This window comes from Phoca vitulina, unplaced genomic scaffold (genome assembly GCF_004348235.1).
Source record: "Phoca vitulina isolate PV1807 unplaced genomic scaffold, GSC_HSeal_1.0 scaffold47, whole genome shotgun sequence".
Lineage (NCBI taxonomy): Eukaryota > Metazoa > Chordata > Mammalia > Carnivora > Phocidae > Phoca > Phoca vitulina.
The window spans coordinates 5,792,304-5,817,865 of NW_022589750.1; the positions used below are offsets into that span (position 1 = coordinate 5,792,304).

Sequence of the window (25,562 nt, forward strand, 5' to 3'; positions counted from 1 at the left end):
GACCCCTGGCATCCTAATGATCATTTTCAGGCCACCCCAGGCTTTGGTGCACTTTTGCTTTTAATAGCGCACTGGTGGGTTTTTTTTGCAGGCTTCTACAACCTTTTTTTCCCCCCAAAAAAGAGAGAAAAAATTTTTCCCCCCCCCCCCCCCCGCCCCCATGTCCATCACCCCTCTTAGCCCCACACCAAGGACTGAGGTAGGAAAAAGCTCAGCCCTCTCACTTGGGTCAGGACTGACCTGGGCTTCCCCCAGGACTCCACCTGAGATCACCCCTAATTTGCCTACCTTTTCTTCTCTGCCCTGCCTTCTCCAGTCCCTTACAGCTCTCCTGTCCTGGGGGGGTGCCTTCCTTAAAAACCACCTACACGTGACTCTATCTCGGCCCCACTGGAGGTGATGACTTAGGCTGGAATTACTGATAGACCTTGTGTTCCTTCCTAAACAGCACCTTAATGAAAACCTGGCCAAACTCACAGCCAAGTTTGAGAAAGCAACGGCAGATAAACTCAAATGTCAGCAAGAAGCTGAAGTGACCACAGGAACCATCTCCCTTGCAAATCGCCTGGTGAGTGTGAGCCTCAGCAGCCTGAGCCGTAATTATATTAGCTGAGCTTGTCAAGTGCCGCCGAGGTACAAAATAGATGAGCACAGCTTAGCGCTGCTTTGACTTGGGGGGAAATATTAAAATGTAATAGGATGTGTGCGGGGGGTGGGGAGCAGATATTAAAATGCGCTGGGTTGCAGGGACTGAGTCCTGAGAAGTGTGAATGCACACCCTGGTCTGGTCAAGAGAGTTTTCCTACAGAGACGTTTGGGAGGATGGGAGCCCTTGATCTATCAGACAGCGGGGTGAGACGCGACATGCTTACGTGCATATATGTGCCTCGGCCAGACGAAGCCTTACAAGACAGAGCTAGCCACTCGGTAGGCAAGCTCTGCAGCTCTTAACTGTGTAATGTTTGATGATAAAGGCGTGACCAGCATTAGGGACTGAGACGGAAGCAGAGAAGATTGACACCTCTTGACCCTGAGCATCTGTGAGCGTGACCTTGCCCATACGCGTGGGTGCACTCACACGTGTGTGCACAAACATACACATACACACGCAGGCTGGCCTCCCTAAGAGAGGAAATCTGAGGGTCACAGCAGGGTGTTTGTCTGATGGCTGTCTGCTAACAAACTACCCTGGAACTTAGTGATATAACACAACCACTATTTCGTTGTCTCTTACAAGTTTGTGGGTCAGGAATTTGGGCAGATTTCAAATGGCAGGTTCTCAGCTCTAGGTGGTGCCTACTGGGGCCACTGAGTGGCCGGCTGGTTTGTCCCACGCACCTCGGCAGGAGCTACTAGAAGGGCAGAGCTTCCCCCATGTAGTCTCAGGCCTCTGTACTTAGACATTTTACATGGGGACTCAGGGCTCCAAGCACAAGGGTTCTAAGAGGAAGTAGAAGTTTCCAGTCTCTTAAGGCCTGGGACCAAAAGCCAAACACAGTATCCCTTCCACCTCGTACTATTGGCCAAAGCAGTTGCAGGTTCAGGGAGGAGGAGCATAGGCAGCAACTCTTTTTTAATTTTATTTAATTATTTTAGAAAGAGAACGAGAGCACAGGAAGAGAGGCAGAGGGGGGAGGGAGAAAATCCCAGGCAGACTCCCCGCTGAGCATGGAGCCTGACTCGGGGCTTGATCCGACAACCCTGAGATCATGACCTGAGCCAAAACCAAGAGTGGGATGCTTAACCGAATGAATGACCCCGGCACCCCAGGTGCCAATTCTTGTTGAAGGGAGTGTCAAAGAATTCATAGCCTTTTTGAATGTGAAAGTGGCTTGTATTTCTTGTCCTAAATCAGCTAAGATCCTGCAAAGCAGTGTCCGCTGGGCATGATTTCTCTTCCACCGAGAGCCTTTTACAGCGCTTTTGTCTCCAATGATGGGAGGTGGAGTTGATACCTTTTTACTTTTATTCCAGCCACTATGTGTTTCTAAAATGAAGCCAGCTTTTTCTCGTTGAAGGAGAAAGGAGTCACAATAATGATGGAACTGAGCCGTGCTTTGGTGAGGAAAGGCTCTTCCACAGGAGTGTGTCTGTGTACTTGTTGGTTGGACCTGCTCTTGCATTGCGTTGAGATGATCATTTGAACTGAGCAATTCGGTCTAGAGACAGCTCTTCTGCAAAGAGGCAAGAAACATTCCAGACCTCTTAGCTGGCCTGTCTTCCGCCCCTTTTTCTGTTTGGTTCGCAGAACTTAGCAGAGCCTTCTTTGCCTGGGTGAAGCATTTTCTGACTTGGTCCCCTTGGAAGGCAGGCAGGGTGTACAGCCTCTGAATCCAACCCCGTCTCTACCCACCTAGAGGTCCTGGCGCGATACCTCAACATTCTGGTCTTTATCTGTGTCATCTAAAAACAGGCATGGGAATGGTTGTGTTGGCCCATCCAGCCGTGACATTCTACGATGCCATCTTTCAAGGAAGGACGAGGGGTCAATCATAACACAGACAGCCCTGCCATATCCAAAGAAAGGAGGCCTCTCCTCCCCGGAGGGGGGTCCCCACGGAGAGGTGTGCCATCCCAAAGTGGGGCAGACACAATCAGGACGTGTTCCACCATCTTGGTACTTTGTGCACGCGCGTGTTCCCGTACCTCTAACTCTGTGTCTTAATTACCGTGTCTATCTGCCCACCCACTGTGAATTATTTATAGCGCCTGGAAGTGATTTTACTTGTTTTCCGATTCCCAGCACTTGGCGAGGAGAAGGGGGAGAACACATAATAGGTTCTGCAGCCCAGGCACTGCGCTAGGTGATGAGCGTACATGATCACATTTAATTTTCTCCCCAGCCCTTGGAGGTGGGTGGTATTTGTCTTCCTGCCTATAAAGGGCAGAGCCCAGAAGCCTGCGCTCAAAGCCTATAATCCATCTGCAGCCCACAGGATGCACAGCACAGAATAGGTGTGTTTGCTGAGTGTATGCTGTGGCCAGTACAAGTCCCCAGTGATCACAAGGGCCACATAAGTGATGTCCCGAGTCTTCTGGTATCAGACGTGCACTGTGCATTCTCTGTGACTGAGTCCGTGGCGCTATGTAGAGCCTGTGGGATGATGAGCCTTCTCTTCTCTCTGGTCTCTGAACTCGTAGGTGGGAGGACTTGCCTCTGAGAACGTGAGGTGGGCAGAAGCCGTGCAGAACTTCCGACACCAGGAGAGCAAGTTATGTGGAGACATTTTACTCACCACAGCTTTCGTGTCCTACCTCGGCTTCTTTACGAAGAGATACCGGCAGAGCCTCATGGACGGGACCTGGAGACCCTACCTGAGCCAGCTGGAAGTACGTACAGCCTGAATTTCTCCTGACCTCACCAGCCTGTGGCTACCAGTGAGCTCACGGGACACTGACCATCCACATCTTCTTGTTCCTTCTTGCCTACTTCCCCCCACCACTCCCACCTGAGCATTCACCTGCATGTGACATGGGCACCCATGTCCTTCCTTCTGCTCACCCATGTTCCCATCCACTGCCCTCTGGGCCACCTGAGGACAGCATCTCTCCTCTCCATTGGGCTCTCCAGGGACACTCTGATCCACTGCCCACCAGGCTGCCTCGAACTATAAAACTCAGGAGACATCCAAAGCACCCTGTGTGTTCCCTCCAGTCTCCCCGCTCTTGAGCCAAACTTCAGAGCTGTGGTAGGGCCAAGATCCTGCATTGCCCCTGGTCATGGGAACCCAGACACCCTTATGCAAACAGCTCTGCCTACTTCAGTCATGAGTCCTCAGTTTGTCCTCCTAGTGTAAGTGGGTGGATTTTGCTCCCCACCCCTCCATTTCTACTGAGACGATTGTGGGGGGGCATGCTGGTCCCTGGCTGAAAGGGGTTCAGGGCTGGAGCCTGTAGTCAGAATAATTCCTCACCTTGTCCACTTTCCCATCACTCATCATCCTCGATCCACAAATGTTCACTGAGGGTTCCGCATGTCCTCCCTCTCCACCAGACAGGAGGACAAAAGCCATTCAAAGACCCAGATGCCCACAGGAAGGTCACCGTCCAGTAGAGGAGGTTAGGTTCACAGAAAGCGGCTGCAGTAAGAGTCAGCCCAAAAGTTCACTATGTACAGAAGATTTGTATTCCAGAATGTGTGCATAGGCAGATCCTCAGAACATAAAACCCTTATTGTCTGGTGATGGTTGGTTCCATAGATCAGCTCCCAAAATCTTATTCACTTGATGATTTGTTAAATAGTGATATAAAAACTATTATGGAAATACATACATACATACATGCCCTGACGGCACTAGGAAAGAAACAAAAATAAAGCTGCTATTTATTTATCTTGGACACCATGGGAAAGGAAATTATTAAAAGGACAATTATTAACTGAGTGCACAAAAGTGAGGAGCTCAAGGGCAGCTTAGTGGGGATTTTTCTGGCTTTTTGGGGGGTTCCTAAGCATTTTTGGGCCGTGACCCCTTTGGCGCTCCAGTGAGACCTCTGGATTTCTTCTCACAGGAATGTTTTTAGTGCATAAAATGGACTTGAAATACATTCCTGATCCCAGGATAAGAACCTCCAGAGGCAGATCTTGCTTTCAAGGTTTGTTTGATGGTAGAGTGCTGGCCATCGGTCACCCTAGTGAGTGAGATTAAGGGAAAGGGGATGGATTGGACAGGCTTTCCTGAGGTAACAGGGAAGACAAACCACAGAGGAGAGAGGGACAGAGAGGTTAAAGGGTCATGTGTGTGTATGTGAACCTCGAAAACATTTTACTAAGAGAAAGCAGCCAGACACAGAAAGTTATCTGTTGTATGATTCCATTTATGTGAACTATCCAGAAGAGGTAAATAGAAAGTAGATTAGTGGTTGCTGGGAGCTGGGGTAGAGGGGAATGAGGAGGGCCTGCCAAAGGGTATGGGGTTCCTTTAGGGCTGAGGACACTGTTTTGGAATCAGATAGAGCTGATGGTCACACAACATTGTGCAGGACCAAATGCCATTGAATCATGCACTCTAAAATGGTTCATTTAAGTGACATGAATTTTACCCCAATTAAAAAAAAATGTATGCGTGTCCCCAGTGGAAAATATTAGCTGTAGAAGAATTGAATGAGCTGAGAGAGGTCAACAGAAAAAGAAAAGGAGGGATCTGGGGCACACACGGGGGCCACAGAGGGAACCAGGTCCCAGGGAAGCATCCTCAGGCCCGGAGGTGAGCTGATGGGCTTCCCAGCATGCACCAGCAAGCGAGCCAGGGCAAGGTCATGCAGGCGACCCAGGAAGTGGGGGGTGTTCTGGACTGGGAGAAAGGGGAGCATCTCCGGTTCTTTGCAAGCTGGGCCTCTGTCAGTAGGTGGTGAGTGCCGTGCATGACGGAAAGGGTGATGTGGGCTGGCAAGGCGGGGGTAAGCCCAGCAGGCCTGGGACCTGCTCCGGAAAGCGTGCACGAGAATCAGAACGCAGGGGGAAAGGGACCCTATTAACACGAGTAAGGGCAGGGAGGAGACTGTTGATAATACACACATAATCTATGCTAGAAATTCAATTTAGGCGAGTATACCCCAGAACAAATGGTCACAGAGGCCGGATCTCTGCTGCTATTCCTCCATCGAGAGAAAAAAAGGCTCTCAGGACTTGAAGAAAACCTGCTTCCACAAATAATCACGAAGCCAGAAAAGCACTCTTCTGGGGGGGATTTTGATCGTGCTTTTGAAGGAGTTGTGCCGACTTCGGGAGCTCCTGGGCGTCCCCCCTGTCCCCCAGCTGAGGAAGCCCACTTCTGCTCTGAGCATGTGTCCTGCTTCTGCCTCATCAGGTCCCCATCCCCGTCACCCCCGCCCTGGATCCCCTGAGGATGCTGACGGATGATGCCGACGTGGCAGCCTGGCAGAACCAGGGCCTCCCCGCGGACCGCATGTCCACGGAGAATGCCACCATCCTCCTCAGCTGCGAGCGCTGGCCCCTCATGGTTGACCCACAACTACAAGGCATCAAGTGGATCAAGAACAAATACGGCGAGAACCTCCGGGTCACCCAGATCGGCCAGAAGGGGTAGGTGGCTGAGCACATCGCTTCTCCCTTTTTGTCGTTTGTGCAGAGGGGACAAAAAAGTGTCATGAGGGGATCTGAAGCCCCAGTGGGTTGTTTCTACCCTCCTGCTTCCTCCACGAGGTTTCTCCTGTTTCTCTTCCCATTTTAGGAAACCTCCCAATGAAAGATGCGTGGGTACCAAGTCTCTGCTTTTCTTTGTCATGAGAAATCGTGTGTGTGCGTGTGCGCGAGTGTGTGTGTGTGAGTGTGTGTGTGTGTGTGTGCGAGTGTACGTGAGCCACCCGACCCATCAGGAGTCCTGTCTCCACCGTCCAGCATCCCCCTCCCTTCTCTCCTTGGACACGTCCTCCCTGGTCAGGCGCAATTCTGGGTTTCACAAAGTCTCCCTCACGTTTAGCCGAACTGTGCCTGTCTCAGCCCGTCCTAGAACCCACTTCTCTGCCCAGTGTTCCCACCTCCGGCGCAGAGCCCCATAGCACAAACCTAAGCATTGTCTCTCCCGGGGAACGATGGGACCTTGCGGTTGGATGCATAGCACCCAAGTCAGTTGTGAACCTTCGAGAAGCCCCGGTACCTGCCATGGCCTCGCACGTGCCCGATGGAGACTTACTACCCAAAGGGACATGAATGATGCGGAGAATGTCTATCCAGCACCCGCTCCAGCCTCCGCACCTCCCACCTCATGGCTTCATTAACTGTATTAGAACCTAGCTTTGTAGTTTCAGTTCTCAGTTCTTGTTCTGTGCCATCAGGATACATGAGCGGGATAGGACGGGCAGTGGGGGTAAAGCGGGGGGGGACAGAGATCATCTGTGAGGCGGTTGGGTATGTGCCAGCCCTCGTGTTAGGGACCTGATCTCAAATGCTTTCCTTAATCCACACAGCTGATAAGGTTAGCGTTACTGGTACCATTTCACACCTGGGGAAATAGAGGTTCACAGAAGCAAATTAATGTCTGCAAGAGTATACCATATTAATTTTTTTAAGATTTTATTTATTTTGAGAGCGAGAGAGAGAGCATGAGCGGGGGGAGGAGCAGAGGGAGAGGGACAAGCTGACTCCTCACTGAGCAGGGAGCCCGACGCGGGGCTTGATCCCACGACCCTGAGATCATGACCTGAGCGGAAACCAAAAGTCAGATGCTCAACCAACTGAGCCACCCAAGTGCCCCAAGAGTATACCATTTTAAAAGCAATGTTCATAGCAGCATTATGCACAATATTCAAAATGTGGAAGCAACCCAAGTATCCCTCAACAGATGAATGGATGAACAAAACGTGTTGTATCCATACAATGAAATATTATTCAGCCTCAAATAAGAGTGAAATTCTGACACACGCTATAACATGGATGAACCCTGACGACATTGTGCTGAGTGAAATAAGCCAGTCACAAAAGGACAAATACTGTATGGTTCTACTTATATGAGGTTCCTAGAGTTGTCAAATCCACAGAGACAGAAAGCAGAACGGTGTTCCCAGGGGGCTGAGAGGAGGGGTATGGAGAGTCATTAGTTAACAGGTACAGAGTTTCAGTTTTGCAAGATGGAAAACTTCTGGAGATGGATGGTGGTGACAACAGTGTGAATGTGCTTGGTGCCCCTGAGCTGTACAGTTAGAAGCAGCGAAGATGGCAGGTTGTGTGTTACGTATATTTCACCGCAATTGTAAATTAATTTATTAAATATTTTTTTAAACTGATGGAGGCAGTGTTTGAAGCAGATGGTCCTCAGCTAGAAACCCAAGGTTTATCCTCTCCAACACACAGCCGCCAAGGTGAGGCTTTCTGCTGTGGTCATCCATCCTGAACATGGCTGCCCAGAGGTCCAGATCAGCCAGCATTGTTTAAATCAAACACGCAGTGTTACAAAAATAGTTAAAGCAAATATAAACTACCAGAATGGATCCCTTCTTCTAGAAAGGATAAGAGGAGAAATGAATCCCAAGGTCCACCAGGGTATATGTTTATCTGTGTCATGGACCAGATAATCTCATCCTAGCCTATTCCCCACACTTTGATCAAAACATTCCTTTCTAGGGGCAGCCAGGTGGCTCAGTGGTTGAGCCTCTGACTCTTGGTTTTGGCTCAGGGGAGATGAACCATTAGAGACTGTGGACTATGGGAAACAAACTGAGGGTTTCAGAGGAGAGAGGGGTGGGGGGATGGGTGAGCCTGGTGATGGGTATTAAAGAGGGCACGTATTGAATGGAGCACTGGGTGTTATACGCAAACAATGAATCACAGAACACTACATCAAAAACTAATGATGTACTGTATGGTGACTAACATAACATAATAAAATTAAAATTTATTCTTTAAAAAGAAAGAAAATTGTTACAGGAGAATATTTAATGATGTGGGGAAATGTTTCCGATATATTTTATGTAGAAGAACCAAATTATAAAACAAACGTGCTGTATGAATCCAATAGTAAATAAATATAAATGCAAATATAAATTAAATTATAAATAAAATATAATAAAAGGAATCAACTTGAAAATATAATATATCCAAACATACACATTCAACACCAAAATACGAATGACCAATGAAAGGGTCACATTCATTTTTGTATCCTTTTTTGTATTTTGTCATTTTTCCTCATTTCTGAAACTGTACAAGATCAAATAAATATCCTTTTAAATAGAGAAAAACGGGCCCACTGAGGTCAGCCCAGGCAGCTGTGCCCCACATCTTCCATGGAGGCCCCAGTTGTCCTGTTACACTTCTTGTGCATCTGTACCCTGCCGCAGGCTCATACTGTCCAGCTCTCTCCCCAGCTACCTCCAAACCCTAGAGCGTGCCCTGGAGGCTGGAGACGTGGTGTTGATCGAAAACCTAGAAGAGTCCGTTGATCCTGTTCTGGGACCCCTTCTTGGGAGAGAGGTCATCAAGAAAGGACGGTAAGACTCCGCCATGTCACTGATCCTCCCTGAGGAGCAGGCTCCCAGAACCGTGAGCAGATCTGCTCTTCCCTGAACATCCTCTCCTCAACGCCTGCCACGGGCTTCTTGCAGCACGCACACCTTTCTCACTTCCCCGAGGGGAATACTTAGCTGCCCTTGACTCGTAGAGAAAGTTTCCTGCAATAACTTTGCTCCCATCAGTCACGTCCTCCTTGACTTCCTCCCACATGGGAACAGTGCACTCTTTTGGAGGAATTTTAGAAAGGAAGTGGTCAAAATGCAGACTGCCTTGTAAGCATGAGCATTTTATCCAAGCTAGACTCCTGGGTTCTGAGAACTCAGTGCTCTGGCCCTTTGATGAGCCCCTGTTGCTTTGGGGGCTGGCAAGTGATCAAGGCTTAGCAAGTGTCTGGCAGAAGGAAGAGGATGAGAGAGGATGAAGGACAATAAGCACATAGGAGAGAGAGCATTGTCATGGAGGGTTGCTTTACCCACTGCCCAGGCCATAAATTGCCTTTCCATGTCCTTAGGATGTGCTCATTTGCTGAATTAACCATTTCCACCCATAGTTCTCCATCAGCCATGAAAAAAAGGACGGCCTATTTTTGCGAGCCTGTAAAGCACCTTTGTGCAAACTGATGGTGTCCTTTTCTGCAAACACTTTACTGCCATCTGCTGGGAAAGTTTCATAATGTACCAACCTACTTGGACTACAGTGTGAATGGCTCTCCCAACAGCCATGCACGTCAAATCAAACATGGTGGCCGTGCGAGAAAGTCTCTCACCCTCCACCCCCATGCCCCACATTGGGGCAAACAAGGATCTCAGGGCTCAATCTAGACATGCTTGGGAGGAATCCGAATGTGGCAATATTGCTTGCTACGATCTCACAAAAAAACATCTAGAATTCTGTCCCTGAACCGATTCTCATGGGAAGGCACCCCACCTTCACATGACCCTTTGTGTTCCAGATTCATTAAAATTGGAGACAAAGAGTGTGAATACAATCCCAGGTTCCGGCTCATCCTTCACACCAAGCTAGCCAATCCTCACTACCAGCCCGAACTGCAGGCTCAGGCCACCCTGATCAACTTCACGGTGACCAGGGACGGCCTGGAGGACCAGCTGCTGGCCGCTGTGGTCAGCATGGAGAGGCCGGACCTGGAGCAGCTGAAGGTACGTGGAGGATCCACCAAGGAAGGGAGGATGAAAATGCTCGGCCACTAGATCCTGCTCTCCATTCTGGGTGAGGTGTGGGGGCTGCTTTTCCTGGAGCGGAGCAGCATGGTTCTTAGCTAGACTTTGGGGGGTGGTGAGGATTGGCCATCATCATTTAGCTGCCTGAGTGTCCAGTTGGGAAACAGAGACTAGAGCAAGATTAAGAACAGAGAGGCCGAAGACAGCTGGGAGACCACACACTCTTGTCACCAAGAGCAGAGCCTGGCCCAGGTTTATGAACGTGCTTGGGCCCACACATGAGTCCAGAAGTAACCACCATGTGGGGAGAGTGTCTTAGTCAACTTAGGCTGCTATAACAAAATACCACGGACTGGGGGACCATGTTCCCGCCCTCACGGAGCTTATAGTCTAGTGGAGGAACACAGAAAATAAATAGCATAGACAAACAATGTCATTCGAGGTAATAACAAAACTTTCCAAGAAAATAAAGTAGCGTGATATTAAAAAGCCAGGGGGCTAATTTAAAACCAGGAAGGTGGGGCACCGGTGGCTCAGTCGGTGAAGCATCTGCCTTCAGCTCAGGTCATGATCCCGGGGTCCTGGGATCGAATCCCGCATCGGGCTCCTTGCTCAGCGGGGACTCTGCTGCTCCCTATCCCTCTGCCTTCCCCCCTGCTTGTGTTCTCTCTCTTTCTGTTAAATAAATAAAATATTTTTAAAAAGAAGAAGAAGCAGAAGCTAAATTAGCCCAAAGTCACATGACTAATAAATGGTGCATTTGGGATTCAGTTCATCTGCTTGTCTGTTCTCATGCTATCCTGTCTCCCGCTTCATCCGTCTGAAGGAAGGAACTTGACCCCTGTAGCATTTATTTATTCAGGATGCTCAGGGCTTCCACATCTGACTCCACCTTACTTGATGTTTGCAGTCAGATCTCACGAAGCAGCAGAATGGGTTCAAAATCACCCTGAAGACCTTAGAAGACAACCTGCTATCTCGCCTCTCCTCAGCATCTGGGAACTTCCTGGGGGACACGGCCTTAGTGGAGAACCTGGAGACCACCAAGCAGACAGCCGCCGAAGTTGAGAAGAAGGTAAAACTGCCCTGTCATCCAAGGTTGGGCGGCAAGGCCCTCCTTCCAGCCCCTGAGTCCTGAGTTTTTGGAAAAAAAACAAAAACAAAAAAACACGAAGTCAGAATTCCCAGGTACCTTTTCCATGTTCCAGAATTCCTTCTAGAAAGTCCAGCGAGGCGGGATTCCTGAGTCGACCAGCTCACACCCTGTGTTAGGGAGTTCCTGCCTTCTGGGAGGTGCATTTGACAACTCAACTCCACAGACGTTTGATGAGCATTAAGTCTGTGCCCAGCCTCGTCTTCCACGCGGGGGATGGTAGCTCAGACTTCATCCTTAGCCAGTGTGTGCGGTTGCCCCGAAGTTAAGGCGTCCCACTGCTGTGAGTGTTGGCTGGTTCGGCATGATTGCACCCTGAGAAAACCCACCAGCCTGCAAAAATCTCACAAGTCCAATTGCCATGAGGGAATTTCAGTGACTTCTCAGGAAGCTCAGCTCTCAAAAACGGTTGTCATCCTGGGAGATGATGCAGTAGATAGCTTCCTTCCTTTATCCCACAATGTTTGGAACGCTTTTATTTCCCCTGTGGGGGACTGGAAGACAGGACTTGAGGGTGTCCGAGCCTCTCACCCTTTGTGGGCAGGCTGTTGTCCTACGCAGGCTTAACAACATTCCCAGCCCTGCTCCTGGATTAGAGGAACAATTAAGACCCTGGTTCTGAGCAGGATACCACTCAGTACTGTAACAACACACCTTGGAGGGAATACACTCTTTGTCAGATTATTGGGACCTCTCCAAATATCAAAGCCTCTGTTCCGGGTAGGGACAGGGCAGGGAAAATGAAAAGTAATGATGGGGGCAGGTAGACCAGCTCATGCCCACTCTGGGATAACAGACAATTGAGGTTGGAGGGAGAGACAGTAAGAGCAGGGATGTCCAGCCTTGCATCGTCTCCATGGCCACTACGTGACCACCAGGTTTTACTGCTGGTTCTCTGTGGCCTCCATATCTCTAGATAGGATGGTGCAGAGTTTGTACAATAATTATGTAGAAGTTCCACTGTCTTGGGCAAGAGAGATGGGGGGGGGTGGACAGAACCCAACTCACATATGGTTATATATGGATAAAAGTTTTAGGGGCACCTGGGTGGCTCAGTCGGTTAAGCGTCTGCCTTTGGCTCAGGTCATGATCCCGGGGTCTTGTGATCGAGTCCCGCATTGGGCTCCCTGCTTCTCCCTCTGCCTCTACTGTTCCCCCTGCTTGTGCTCGCTCTCTCTCTCTCTCTCTCCCTCTGTCAAATAAATAAATAAAATCTTAAAAAAAAGTTTTGGTCAAGGAAATGTCTCAGGTTCTGGAAATAAACACCTAGATAAGTAAAGGTGCTGAAAGCTGAAAGATGGGAGCAGAAATGGATTTAGGGATGAGAAGAAATTATTATTTTAGTTTGTGTTGTATTGAGTTTGGAGTGCCTCTGGGCCATTCACATAGATCTGTCCCATGGGTTTCTGGATATCTGATCTTGGCTGGTGATAAAGTGCTTACAGTCATCAACAAGTAGTTGGTCATTGAAACCAGGAGTGGATGAAGTCACTGGGGAGATGTGTGCACAATGATGAGACTGGGAGTAGAGCATGGAAGAAGACTAATACGTATTAAGAGAAATACAGAAGATGTAAACTGTGGAATAGAGCAGAGAGATGAGAAGAAAAGCAGGGAAAATAAGGGATTGTGAGAGAAAACATTTCAAGAAGGCATGCCAGTGGTGTTGAGTGATGCTGAGGACTCAAATGAGATATGGCTGAGATGTGGCCACTGAACTTTGCAAAAAGGAGTTATCAGTGATCTTGGGGAGGATGATTTCCATGAAAGCAGAAGCCAGACTACATTAGAATGAGAGGAAATGGGAGCTGAGAAAGGGAAAGTGAGTATAAATAACCCTTTAAAGAAGCCAAACTGTGAACTGGGAGAGAGAGAAAGGATTGTAACTTAAGAAGGACATGGATCCCCTGAGATGGGAGAGACTGAGCGTACTAAGATCCTCGCCAGGAGTTGGGAGGATGCATGGATTATAAAAGAAGAGCAGTAGTCAAGAAGAGAAGGTGAATTTACAGAAAAAAGAAGAAATGGTTAATACGGTGGGGTACATAAGAAAGGGGAAATGCCATTCAGGTCCACAGATGGTGAGCTTCTCTTTAGAAAGATGGAGAGGGGCACTTGGGTGGCTCAGTCAGTTAAGCATCTGTCTTTGGCTCAGGTTATGATCTCGGGGTCCTGGGATGGAGTCCCGCATCAGGCTCCCTGCTCAGCAGGGAGTATGCTTCTCCCTCTGCCTGCCCTGCCCCTCCCCCCTGCTCGTGCACTCTCTCTCTCTCAAATAAATAAAATCTTTAAAAAAGTAAATAGAAAGTTGGAGAGCTAGCTCCAATGTGATAGGGGCTGGGGACAAACAGGAGTCTAGAAATGAGATCCATGGTCCATGGATCCATGTAGGCAACTGAGCTAGGGAGACAGAGACTTAAAGGAATCAGAAGAGAGGCAGAAATGAAGGAGATTCCTTCTGTTGGTCTTTATATAAACGGGGAGAGCATGAGTCATGTTCACCTGCTGGGAGTAAAGGAGTGGTGGTGAGGTAGGTAGCTTGGGGAGCAGAGTGAAGGTTTGCAATTGCTAAAATAGGAACGAAAGGTGACTCAGGAAACACAGTTAATGGACGGCATTAAGAACCCAGGTGAGCTTGAAACATATGGATCTCAAAACGCCATTCTGAATAATTGTATGATTTTTGTTCAGTCCAGCCCCTTCCAAGAATCTATGTCTTCAATTACTGAATTTAACCGATTTACATTTATTAACATTATTGATAGAGTGAATTTCTTCCTACCATCTTAATTTGTGTTTTCTAGCCACCATGCTTAGTTTTTCCTCCTTTCTTTTTCTTTATTCTCCTCTTTATCCTTTGCTGATTTTGAAGTTATTTACTTTGGTTTTTTTATTATGTTATGTTAATCACCATACATTACATCATTAGATTTTGATGTAGTGTTCCACAATTCATTATTTGCGTATAACACCCAGTGCTCCATGCAGAACATGCCCTCTTTAATACCCATCACCAGACTAACCCATCCTCCCACCCCCCTCCCCTCTAGAACCCTCAGTTTGTTTTTCAGAGTCCATCATCTCTCATGGTTCATCTCCCCCTCCGATTTCCCCCCCTTCATTCTTCCCCTCCTGCTATCATCATCATCATCATCATCTTCTTCTTCTTCTTTCTCTTTTTTTTTTTTTTACATATAATGTATTATTTGTTTCAGAGGTACAGATCTGTGATTCAACAGTGTTGCACAATTGTTTTATTTTATTGATGAATCTTACTTCATTTATATATGAAATCATATTTCATTTTATATGTGACTTAACAATATCTGTATTGACTTAACAAAGTCTAATATAAAGTGATATATCTAGCCTCTTCCAAACAATATAAAGACTTTAGAATACTTTGATCATCCTTTTCCATCTTCTGTTACTGTTTTATATTTTAGTTCTACCTACTATTCCCAAGGTGGCCATTTTTTATGGCCTTTGTTATTTAGATTAACCATATATTTAAGAAATTCTCAGACCTCGTTTCTTCCTTTTGGATTCAATCATTTTCTAATTGAAGCAAATAATTATTTCTTCAAGGGCCTGTGGATAGTAAATTCTCTTTGATGATGATGAGCTCTGGTCTTTCATCAATTTTGGAAAATTCTCAACTATTATAGCTCCAACTGTTGCTTCTCCCTATTCTCTACTTACCTCTGTTAGATGTATTTTGAATCTTCTCATTCTGTCTGCCAGCTCTCACAACCTCTTATATATTTTTCATCTTTCTTTTCTCTCTGAGCTGCTTTTGTTGCAGTTTCATCAGATCTGTCTTCTAGTTCATGTATTCTCTTTCCAATGCTAGTCCATTATTTAACCTGTGCACTAGTTTTTCATTTAAATAATTGAATTCTTATCTTTAGAAGTCCTAGTTAGTTGTATGGTTTTTTTCAGGCAATACGTCTTCCTACTTACAATGTCCTGATTTTATGCTTTCTTTCATCTCTACTGCTCTTAAACAGAAATAGTTAATAGTTATAGATTGTTCAGCGATCTTCAGCTCTTGGAATGCTAATCCTTCTGGGATTTTGGGGGAGAGGGCGGAGGGAGGGTTTCTAATTGTCCGCTTTGTTAACACTTCTTCTGAAGTTTGTAATTGTTTACTGCAAGCTCATCTTCAAATGGGGTCATTGTTTTTTTTCCTTTGAGACTCTCATGAATTATCATTGGTTTCACTCTTCTAGAACATAAGGCAGGTCATACTGAGGTCTGTATTTAGTGTCATGTTCTTTCAGAATCTCTCTCTGATGCTAAGATCTCTTTTCTCATTTTTCCCTGTGATAAGAAATTTTCTGAAAATAAATGTTTCCATTGAAAGAGATCCTTTTGCAACATGGGTGGATCTAGGGACTTTAATGCTAAGTGAAATAGTCAGATGAAGACAAATACTATATGATCTCACTCATATGTGGAGTTTCAAACGAAGAAAAAAGGAGACCAAAAAACAGACTCTTAACTCTAGAGAACACACTGATGGTCACCAGAGAGGAGGTGGGTAGGAGGATGGGTGAAACAGTTGATGGGGATTACGAGTACACTTCTCATGATGAGCACTGGGTGATGTATAGAGTTGTGGAATCACTATATTGTAACCTGGAACTAATATGCCCTGAATGTTACTACGCTGGAATTACATTTTTGTTTAAAAAAAAAAGAAAGAAAGAAAGAGATCCTCTTTGTGAATTTACACATTAACTCTTTCATAAAAATTAAAGCAGAAAATTCTATTATGCTGTTTTCTCTGGATTTTCTTTTTTTTTTTTTTTAATTTTATTATGTTATATTAGTCATCATACAATACATCATTGGTTTTTGATGTGGTGATCCACGATCCATTGTTTTCATATAACACCCAGTGCTCCATGCAGTACGTGCCCTCCTTAATACCCATCACCTGGCTAACCAATCCCCCCTCCCCCCTCCCCTCTAAAACCCTGTTTGTTTCTCAGAGTCCATAGTCTCTCATGGTTCATCTCTCCCTGCGATTTCCCTTCCTTCATTTTTCCCTTCCTTCTCCTAATGTCCTCCATGCTATTCCTTATGTTCCACAAATAAGTGAAACCATATGATAACTGTCTTTCTCTGCTTGACTTATTTCACTTAGCATAATCTCCTCCAATCCTATCCATGTGGATATAAAAGTTGGGTATTCATCCTTTCTGATGGCTGAGTAATATCCCATTTTATGTATGGACCACATCTTTATCCATTCATCGCTTGAAGGGCATCTCAGCTCTTTCCACAGTTTGCCTATTGCAGACATTGCTGCTATGAACATTGGGGTGCATATGGCCCTTCTTTTCACTACATCTGTGTCTTTGGGGTAAATACCCAGGAGTGCAATTGCTGGGTCATAGGGTAGCTCTATTTTTAAATTTTTGAGGCATCTCCACACTGTTTTCCAAAGTGGCTGTACCAACTTGCATTCCCACCAACAGTGTAAGAGGGTTCCCCTTTCTCCACAACCTCTCCAACATTTGTTGTTTCTTTTCCTGTCCATTTTTGCCATTCTAACTGGTGTAAGGTGGTATCTCAATGTGGTTTTGATTTGAATGTCCCTGATAGCTAATGATGATGAACGTTTTTTCATGTATCTGTTAGCCATTTGTATGTCTTCTTCAGAGAAGTGTCTTTTCATGTCTTCTGCCCATTTTTTGACTTGATTATTTGTTATTTGGGTGTTGAGTTTGAGAAGTTCTTTATAGATCTTGGATACAGCCCTTTATCTGTAGTGTCATTTGCAAATATCTTCTCCCATTCCGTGGGTTGCCTCTTTGTTTTGTTGACTGTTTCCTTTGCTGTGCAGACTTTTTATCTTGATGAAGTCCCAAAAGTTCATTTTTGCTTTTGTTTCACTAGCCTTTGGAGATGTATCTTGAAAGAAGTTGCTGTGGCCGATGTCAAAGAGGTTACTGCCTCTGTTCTCCTCTAGGATTTTGATGGATTCCTGTCTCACATTGAGGTCTTTCATCCATTTTGAGTTTATCTTTGTGTGTGGTGTTAGAGAATGGTCGAGTTTCATTCTTCTGCATGTGGCTGTCCAATTTTCCCAGCACCATTTATTGAAGAGACTGTCTTTTTTCCAGTGCATGTTTTTTCCTGCTTTGTCAAAGATTATTTGACCATAGAGTTGAGGGTCCATATCTGGGTTCTCTATTCTGTTCCACTGGTCTGTATGTCTGTTTTTGTGCCAGTACCATGCTGTCTTGGTGATCACAGCTTTGTAATCACAGCTTGAGATCGGGCAACGTGATGCCCCCAGCTTTGTTTTTCTTTTTCAACATTTCCTTGGCGATTCGGGGTCTTTTCTGATTCCATACAAATTTTAGGATTGTTTGTTCCAGCACTTTGAAAAATGTCATTGGACTTTTGATCAGGATGGCATTGAAGGTATAGATTGCTCTGGGTAGCATAGACATTTTAACAATGTTTATTCTTCCGATCCATGAGCATGGAATATTTTTCCATCTTTTTGTGTCTTCTTCAATTTCTTTCATGAGTGTTCTGTAGTTCCTAGAGTATAGATCCTTTACCTCTTTGGTTAGGTTTATTCCAAGGTATCTTATGGTTTTTGGTGCTATTGTAAATGGAATCGTTTCTCTAATTTCTCTTTCTACAGTTGCGTTGTTAGTGTATAAGAAAGCAACTGATTTCTGTGCATTGATTTTGTATCCTGCCACATTACTGAATTGCTGTATGAGTTCTAATAATTTGGGGGTGGAGTCTTTTGGGTTTTCCACATAAAGTATCACGTCATCTGCGAAAAGAGAGTTTGACTTTTTCTTTGCCAATTTGAATACATTTTATTTCTTTTTGTTGTCTGATTGCTGTTGCTAGGACTTCTAGTACTATGTTGAACAATAGTGGCAAGAGTGGGCATCCTTGATGTGTTTCTGATCTTAAGGGAAAGGCTCTCAGCTTTTCCCTATTGAGGATGATATTCGCTGTGGGTTTTTCATAGATGGATTTTATGAACTTGAGGAATGTTCCCTCTATCCCTATACTCTGAAGAGTTTTAATCAGGAAAGGATGTTGTAGTTTGTCAAATGCTTTTTCTGCATCAATTGAGAGGACCATATGATTCTTCTCCCTCCTCTTATTAATGTGATCTATCACATTGATTGATTTGCGAATGTTGAACCACCCTTGCATCCCAGGGATAAATCCCACTTGGTCGTGGTGGATGATCCTTTTAATGTATTGTTGGATCCTATTAGCCAGGATTTTGTTGAGGATTTGGAATCCATATTCATCAGGGATATTGGTCTGAAATTCTCCTTTTTGATGGGGTCTTTGCCTGGTTTGGGGATTAAGGTAATGCTGGCCTCATAGAATGAGTTTGGAAGTTTTCCTTCTGTTTCTATTTTTTGAAACAGCTTCAGTAGAATAGGTATTATTTCTTCTTTGAATGTTTGGTAGAATTCCCCAGGGAATCCATCAGGCCCTGGACTCTTGTTTTTTGGGAGGTTTTTGATCACTGCTTCAATCTTGTTACTGGTTATTGGCCTATTCAGGTTGTCAGTTTCTTCCTGTTTCAGTCTTGGCAGCTTATAGGTTTCCAGGAAGGCCTCCATTTCATCCAGATTGCTCAGTTTATTGGCATATAGTTGTTGATAATAATTTCTAATAATGGTTTCTATTTCCTTGGTGTTAGTCGTGATCTCTCCCCTTTTATTCATAATTTTATTAATTTGGGTCCTTTCTCTTTTCTTTTGGATAAATCTGGCCAGTGGTTTATCGATCTTATTAATTCTTTCAAAGAACCAACTTCTACTTTCGTTGATCTGATCTACTGTGTTTCTGGTTTCTAATTCATTGATCTCTGCTCTAATTTTAATTATTTCTCTTCTAATGCATGGCTTAGGCATCATTTGTTGCTTTTTCTCTAGTTCTTTAAGGTGTAGAGTTAGTTGGTGAATTCGGGATTTTTCTATTTTTTTGAGTGAGGCTTGGATGGCTATGTATTTCCTGCTTAGGACCACCGTTGCAGTAGCCCATAGGTTTTGGACCGATGTGTTTTTGTTCTCATTGATTTCCATGAATTGTTTAAGTTCTTCTTTGATTTCCTGGTTGACCCAAACATTCTTGAGCAGAGTGGTCTTTAGCTTCCAAGTGTTTGAATTTCTGCCAATTTTTTTCTTGTGATTGAATTCCAGTTTTAAAGCATTGTGGTCTGAGAATAGGCAGGGAATAATCTCAATCTTTTGGTATCGGTTGAGACCTGATTTGTGACCCAGTATGTGGTCTATTCTAGAGAAAGTTCCATGTGCGCTCGAGAAGAATGAGTATTCTGTTGTTTTAGGGTGGAATGTTCTGTATATATCTATGAGATCCATCTGGTCCAGTGTATCATTCAAAGCTCTTGTTTTCTTGTTGATTTTCTGCTTAGATGATCTGTCCATTGCTGAGAGTGGAGTATTGAGGTCTCCTACAGTTAAAGTATTGTTATCAACATGACTCTTTATTTTGGTTAACAGTTGGCTTATGTAGATGGCTGCTCCCATGTTGGGGGCATAGATATTTATAATTGTTAGATCTTCTTGTTGGATAGACCCTTTAAGAATGATATAGTGTCCTTCTGTGTCTCTAATTACAGACTTTAGTTTAAAATCTAATTTGTCTGATATAAAAATTGCTATCCCAGCTTTCTTTTGAGGTCTGCTGGCATGGAAGATGGATCTCCATCCCTTCACTTTCAGTCTGGATGTATCTTTAGGTTCAAAATGAGTCTCTTGTAGACAGCATATGGATGGGTCCTGCCTTTTTATCCAGTCTGCAACCCTGTGCCATTTTATGGGAGCATTTAGGCCGTTCACGTTGAGAGTGATTATTGAAAGATATGAATTAATTGTCATCATGTTGCCTGTGAAGACCTTGTTTTTATAGACTGTCCCTGTAAATTTCTGTTGTATATGACTCTTGGGGTCTTTCTCCTTTTATAGAACCCCCCTTAATATTTCTTGCAGGGCTGGCTTAGTGGTCACATATTCTTTCATTTTCTGCCAGTCTTGGATGCTCTGCATCTCTCCATCCATTCTAAATGACAGCCTTGCCGGACAAAGTATTCTTGGCTGCATGTTCTTCTCGTTTAGTACCCTGAATATGTCTTGCCAGGTGTTTCTGGCTTGCCAGGTCTCTATGGATAGGTCTGACGTTATTCTGATGTTCCTCCCTCTTTACATAAGGAATCTCTTCCCCCTAACTGCCCTTAAGATGGTTTCCTTGGTTCTAAGATTTGCGAGTTTTACTATTACATGCCGGGGTGCTGGCCTGTTTTCCTTGATCTTGGGAGGGGTCCTCTCTGCCTCTAGGATGCAAATGTTTGTTTCATTCCCCAGATTAGGGAAGTTCTCAGCTACGATTTGCTTAAATACATCTTCTAGTCCTCTCTCTCTCTCCACTCCTTCCGGGATTCCAATTATTCTGACATTGGAACGCTTCATGGTGTCACTTATTTCTCTGATTCTATTTTCATGGATTCTGAGTTGTTTTTCCCTGGCCTCCTCTTTTCCCTTTTTATCTATTAAATTGTCTTCCAGGTCGCTTATTCGTTCTTCTGCCTCACTTACCCTAGCTGTTAGATTATCTAGATTGGATTGGATCTCATTGATAGCATTTTTAAGTTCTGCCAATTCAGCTTTCATTTCTGCCCTTAGAGACTCTATGTTGCCATTAATTGATTTCTCCATTCTAGCTATTGTCTTCACAATTGCTAGCCTGAATTCCATCTCTGACATCTTGGTTATATCTGCATCCATTTGTAAATCTGCGGCATAAGTCATGATCTCTGAGTCTTTTCTATTTTGGGGGTTCCTCCTCCTAGTCATTCTGTTGATGGGTGTTTGAGGGAATGTATAGAGTCCAAATTATTGACCAGAACCAAGCAAGATGCACCTGTTTTCTTGGGACCTTAGGGTTGCTGGCCTCTTGTTTTCCCAGCCTGTCTTCTGGGGGAGGGGCCCGCCACACTGTTACTCAGGCAACCCTCTTTGGGTGGAGTTGCCCTGCCCCCCTATGGCGGGGGATGGCTTCAGTGGGAATCAGTTTTTGGGGGCTTTTGTTCTCTGACGGCTTTCCCTGGCGGCTTTCCGTGTCTCTTCCGAGAGTCAGAGCAGAAGAGACCATTTCCAACCCTCTGCCTCAGAGCAGAGAGACCGCAGTCTGTTCTTCAGTGAGTTCTCCAGGCCACACCATCTCCGTTTCTGTCCGTGCTGCTATAAACTGCAGCGTCCTGGGTTGTGCGCCCCTCTGCAGTGCCCCCAGTCCTGCCTCCAGGTCGGAGCAGGTCTCTGCCCTTTGTGCTTCTAAAACCGCCAGCCCCTCCCAGTTGGCACACGCAACCCCGCCGCTCCGGGTTTCCACCCTGGGGCTGCCCTAAAGTCCTTTCCCCACCACTCCGGTCTGCGAGTCTGTGCCCGGTCCCCAGCGCGTGAGGCTGTCACTCACTGGCGGTGTAGGATCCCCAGGGCCAGGCACCCTCCTGCTGCTGTTTATCCTCCGATATCTGCCCGCAGAATCACGGCTACCCGCTTCGTACCTCGAAACCAACCGCCTGCGATATTCTGTTTGTAGAGATCCAGATCTTATTACATCTCAGGCTGATTTCATGGGTGCTCAGAGTGGTCTGGTAGATATCCAGCTCAATTTCGGGGACCAGTTGAAATAGGGTCCCCTAGTCCTCCGCCATCTTTTCTTCCTCTCTTCACTGGATTTTCACTGCCTGGAATTCTGGTTTATTTTCAAGTAATATATATGTAAATATATATATACATACATACATACATAAGTTTATTTATTTTCAAGTTATATATATTTTTTCCATGAAATCTTTCTCATTTGAAATGGAGCTCAGAAGCTTGCATGGCCCACACTTCCCGGCTGGAAGAGCTAGCACTCTCACCCTCATGAAAGATGGAGTATGTCGCCTCCTTTCTCACTCAAGCACTATTAAAAAAATACCACGGCATGGAGCACTTGGGTGGCTCAGTCAGTTAAGTGTCCAACTCTCGATTTCGGCTCAGGTCATGATCCCAGGGTCGTGAGATTGAGCCCCGCATCAGGCTCCGCACTGGGTGTGGAGCCTGCTTAAGATTCTCTCTCTCCCTCTGCCCCTTCCCCAATGTGAGTATGCACAAGCACATATGTGCTCTCTTTCTCCAAAAAATTAATTAATTAGTTAATTAATTAATTAACATGGCAGCTTCCCAGCCTTCTGGCTGCCATCCCCACCCAGACCCGTACGCCCCCCACACATAGACACGTGTATTGACACAGAGAGGCCAGGCTGATGGGTTGGTTGGAACAAAGGACCACTGTTTCCCTCCTTAACAGGTCCAAGAGGCCAAGGTGATGGAAGTGAAAATCAATGAGGCCCGAGAGCACTACCGGCCAGCAGCTGCCCGAGCCTCTCTGCTCTACTTCATCATGAATGACCTCAGCAAGATCCACCCGATGTACCAGTTTTCTCTCAAGGTGACTTACACCTGCAGTTTTTTGCATAATCATCGTAATATAGCCACCACAACTCTCTGTGAGAGCTTATCTGTGGGCTTCATTAGCTAGGGCAGGTCTTCCAGAACAAGTTTGGGAAGACAGCTACAGTGCCTTCAGACCAACATTACAATCTTCGTCTCTTTAATTGGGTCATTCAGGACTCACGGGTTACTTTGGCTGGAACGGAAGATGCCTGACTCACTCAGTGAGCACAGATGACATGGTGGGTGCTGAGCTTACTGATGGCAGGGAGGAGGACCAAGAAATATCAGAAGTGACCCCTGCCCCCAAAGATCTTAAAATATGATAGAGGGACAATCAAATGTGCATGTCATTCATACCAGTTAAAGACCAAAGCAGGCTATAATCGCAGCCCATCCTTAAGTGACTTGTCTTATTACCCTAATATCCTCAAAGCTACTGCTTTATGGTTGCTGAAATATTTCTAAACCAAAGATGTTAGCAAATTGTAAATGCTGACTAAACTTAACTTACTAATGAAAAAATAAAGCCCTATAAATTTTAAGCAAGTCACTAAAAGTATATCTTTCTCCCCTAGGGTGTTCATGGAAAGACTGCAGTTGAAGCGGCAACAGGGGTAGTGGGGTATTTCTGAACAACCTCCTTGTTTGACTTAACAGAGGATAGACACACACACTTACACCCTCATACACACACTCAGAGCACACAGCTCACTCTGGGAAGGTAAACTTCCATATGGGGGCCAAGGTGTGGGGATGGAGGTGAGCAGGTGAGAAATCAGAATGTCTCCAGGACCTGGAGCTCATTAAATTGCAGGTGGCATTTAACCATTTCCATGTCCCCTTCCCTCAACTCAGAGTCTCTGCAGATTACATGAAATGTGTTTATATTTTATGGTTCGGGGCACCTGGGTGGCTCAACCAGTTAAGCGTCTGACTCTTGATTTTTGGCTCAGGTCATAATCTCAGGGTCATGAGATCGAGCCCCACAAGGGTCTCCACTCTGGATGTGGAACCTGCTTAAGATTCTCTCTCTCTCCCTCTGCCCCTCCCACCCCTCTAAAAAATTAATAATAATAATAATATTTTATGTTTTTAAAAGAAATCTAATACTTAACCTTGTATTCAGGTCAAAGCAACAGATGAAAGAATTATGAAATATTTTAAGACAGTATGAAAGTTAGCATGGTAAGCCTCATAACTGCAAGATCGCTCCCTAGTTCTGAGAGTAGTTGAAAAGAAATTAAATGAAACTCATGAAAATATGTGTTCCCAAAGATGTTGTAAGTTGTTTTGCAGCAAGAGCATCCCGATAGAGGCTTGTTTCATCATTGGAAGTGCTATTTGGGGGAGGAGGGCATTTTGGGGCCCCATACTGTTATTAAGAATCGCCGACCAGCTTGGTCATTGAAAGCAGATTTAAATGCTTAATGATAAGGAGATGAAGTGTCTTCAGAGGCACCAAAACAACAGTACACTTCGAAGCCTTGTGTGATTTGAAGAAAAACCAGCCACAGGAGTCTCCGTGGTCTTGGCTTTGGTCTGAGGTTGGACTCGATAGTTGTCGTTCCAGAGAAAAGAGAGGCATTCTCAGAGCAGGGGCCACACATCCCAGTCCTCTAAATTGTTTTGAGCAGGAATATATTCAGATGTGTCTATTAGCTTTTATACAAGCAAAAACTCTTTAAGAGCCAGTCGTGAACAAGCTTGGAAGTTCATAACATGGTTAAGATGGAACCTACGTGGTTGCCATTTTTCTTCAAAACTCAGCCCAAGGCAAAGAGAGGGGTCAATGAGACTTTACTTGCCAGGTGCTCAGGGTGTCTTGAGAAGGACAGCACCTTTCTGAGGTTCCCTGTGGACTGATGGAAGGCCCAGCTCCCTCTGTCATGCACCTTACATGGAGGGACCCAGCTGGAGGAATGAGGTTTCTCAAAGGGACAGGGAAGGGAAGAATCACATAGAAGCAAAGAGCACAGAGCTGAAGGCCTGTTGACCTATTTTCAGAGGGCTTTTCATATACCTTCCTTGGGTGTGAAGATTTAAAAGTGAGGAGATTTCATACAAACCCAAATTTCTGGCCTCCCATGAAAGTCTGTAAGATTTGGCAACACTGAGCTTACACTCCACGCAGGGCACGTATTTGCCAGAGCTAAGGGATGGCTGCTCCCAGATGGGCTCATGCCTCCCTGTGACAATGTTCTCCCCCTCCCAATTTGGTCTTACACACCCGGCCCCTGGAGGCATTTGAGTTTGAGATCCCTGGTCTGGAGCATCTCTCATGCTCTGCCTAAGCTCTTCAGGGCACTAGTGGGCACAGTCATTCATTAACAGATCTCTCTAGTGACTTCCATACAGGAAGAGCTGGGCTGGATTCTAGGGAAGAGAAGAAAGTTGCTGAGACCTGACCTCAGTGTGCCCACAATCTGATAAAGGACAAGATGAAACATATCTTAGGCACAAGGCAATGGACAAGGGCCCTGGAAGGGCAACGAGGTGGCTGGAGCCAGCCATAAGACTGTGTGTGCAGCAGACGACCTCCAAGGGGGGTCGTGCAAATGGAAGTCAGCCCAGCGCTGGGCTCTGCAGACACTGGAAGTGAGAGCAGGACAATGGGTCCTTTTTAGGACGAAAAGGAAAAGTGACCCAGAGTTAGTGGAGTGTAAAGAAAATGCTGAGTGTACTTAGGTCCTTAAATGTTCTTTCGATCTTTTCCTGGCCTGCGAATCACTTTGTTTAAG

General features: G+C 45.5%; 1 protein-coding gene across 1 annotated transcript in view; it reads left to right on the plus strand.

Moving 5' to 3' along the window:
* Positions 1-25,562, plus strand: part of DNAH9 (dynein axonemal heavy chain 9) — a 338,385-nt gene that overhangs the window by 242,152 nt on the left and 70,671 nt on the right. Inside the window, exons 51-57 of the mRNA XM_032431745.1 lie at positions 449-568; positions 3,142-3,330; positions 5,808-6,043; positions 8,824-8,946; positions 9,921-10,125; positions 11,057-11,221; positions 22,679-22,819. Coding sequence (XP_032287636.1) covers positions 449-568; positions 3,142-3,330; positions 5,808-6,043; positions 8,824-8,946; positions 9,921-10,125; positions 11,057-11,221; positions 22,679-22,819 — 1,179 coding nt within the window. The remainder of the gene's footprint in view (positions 1-448; positions 569-3,141; positions 3,331-5,807; positions 6,044-8,823; positions 8,947-9,920; positions 10,126-11,056; positions 11,222-22,678; positions 22,820-25,562) is intronic.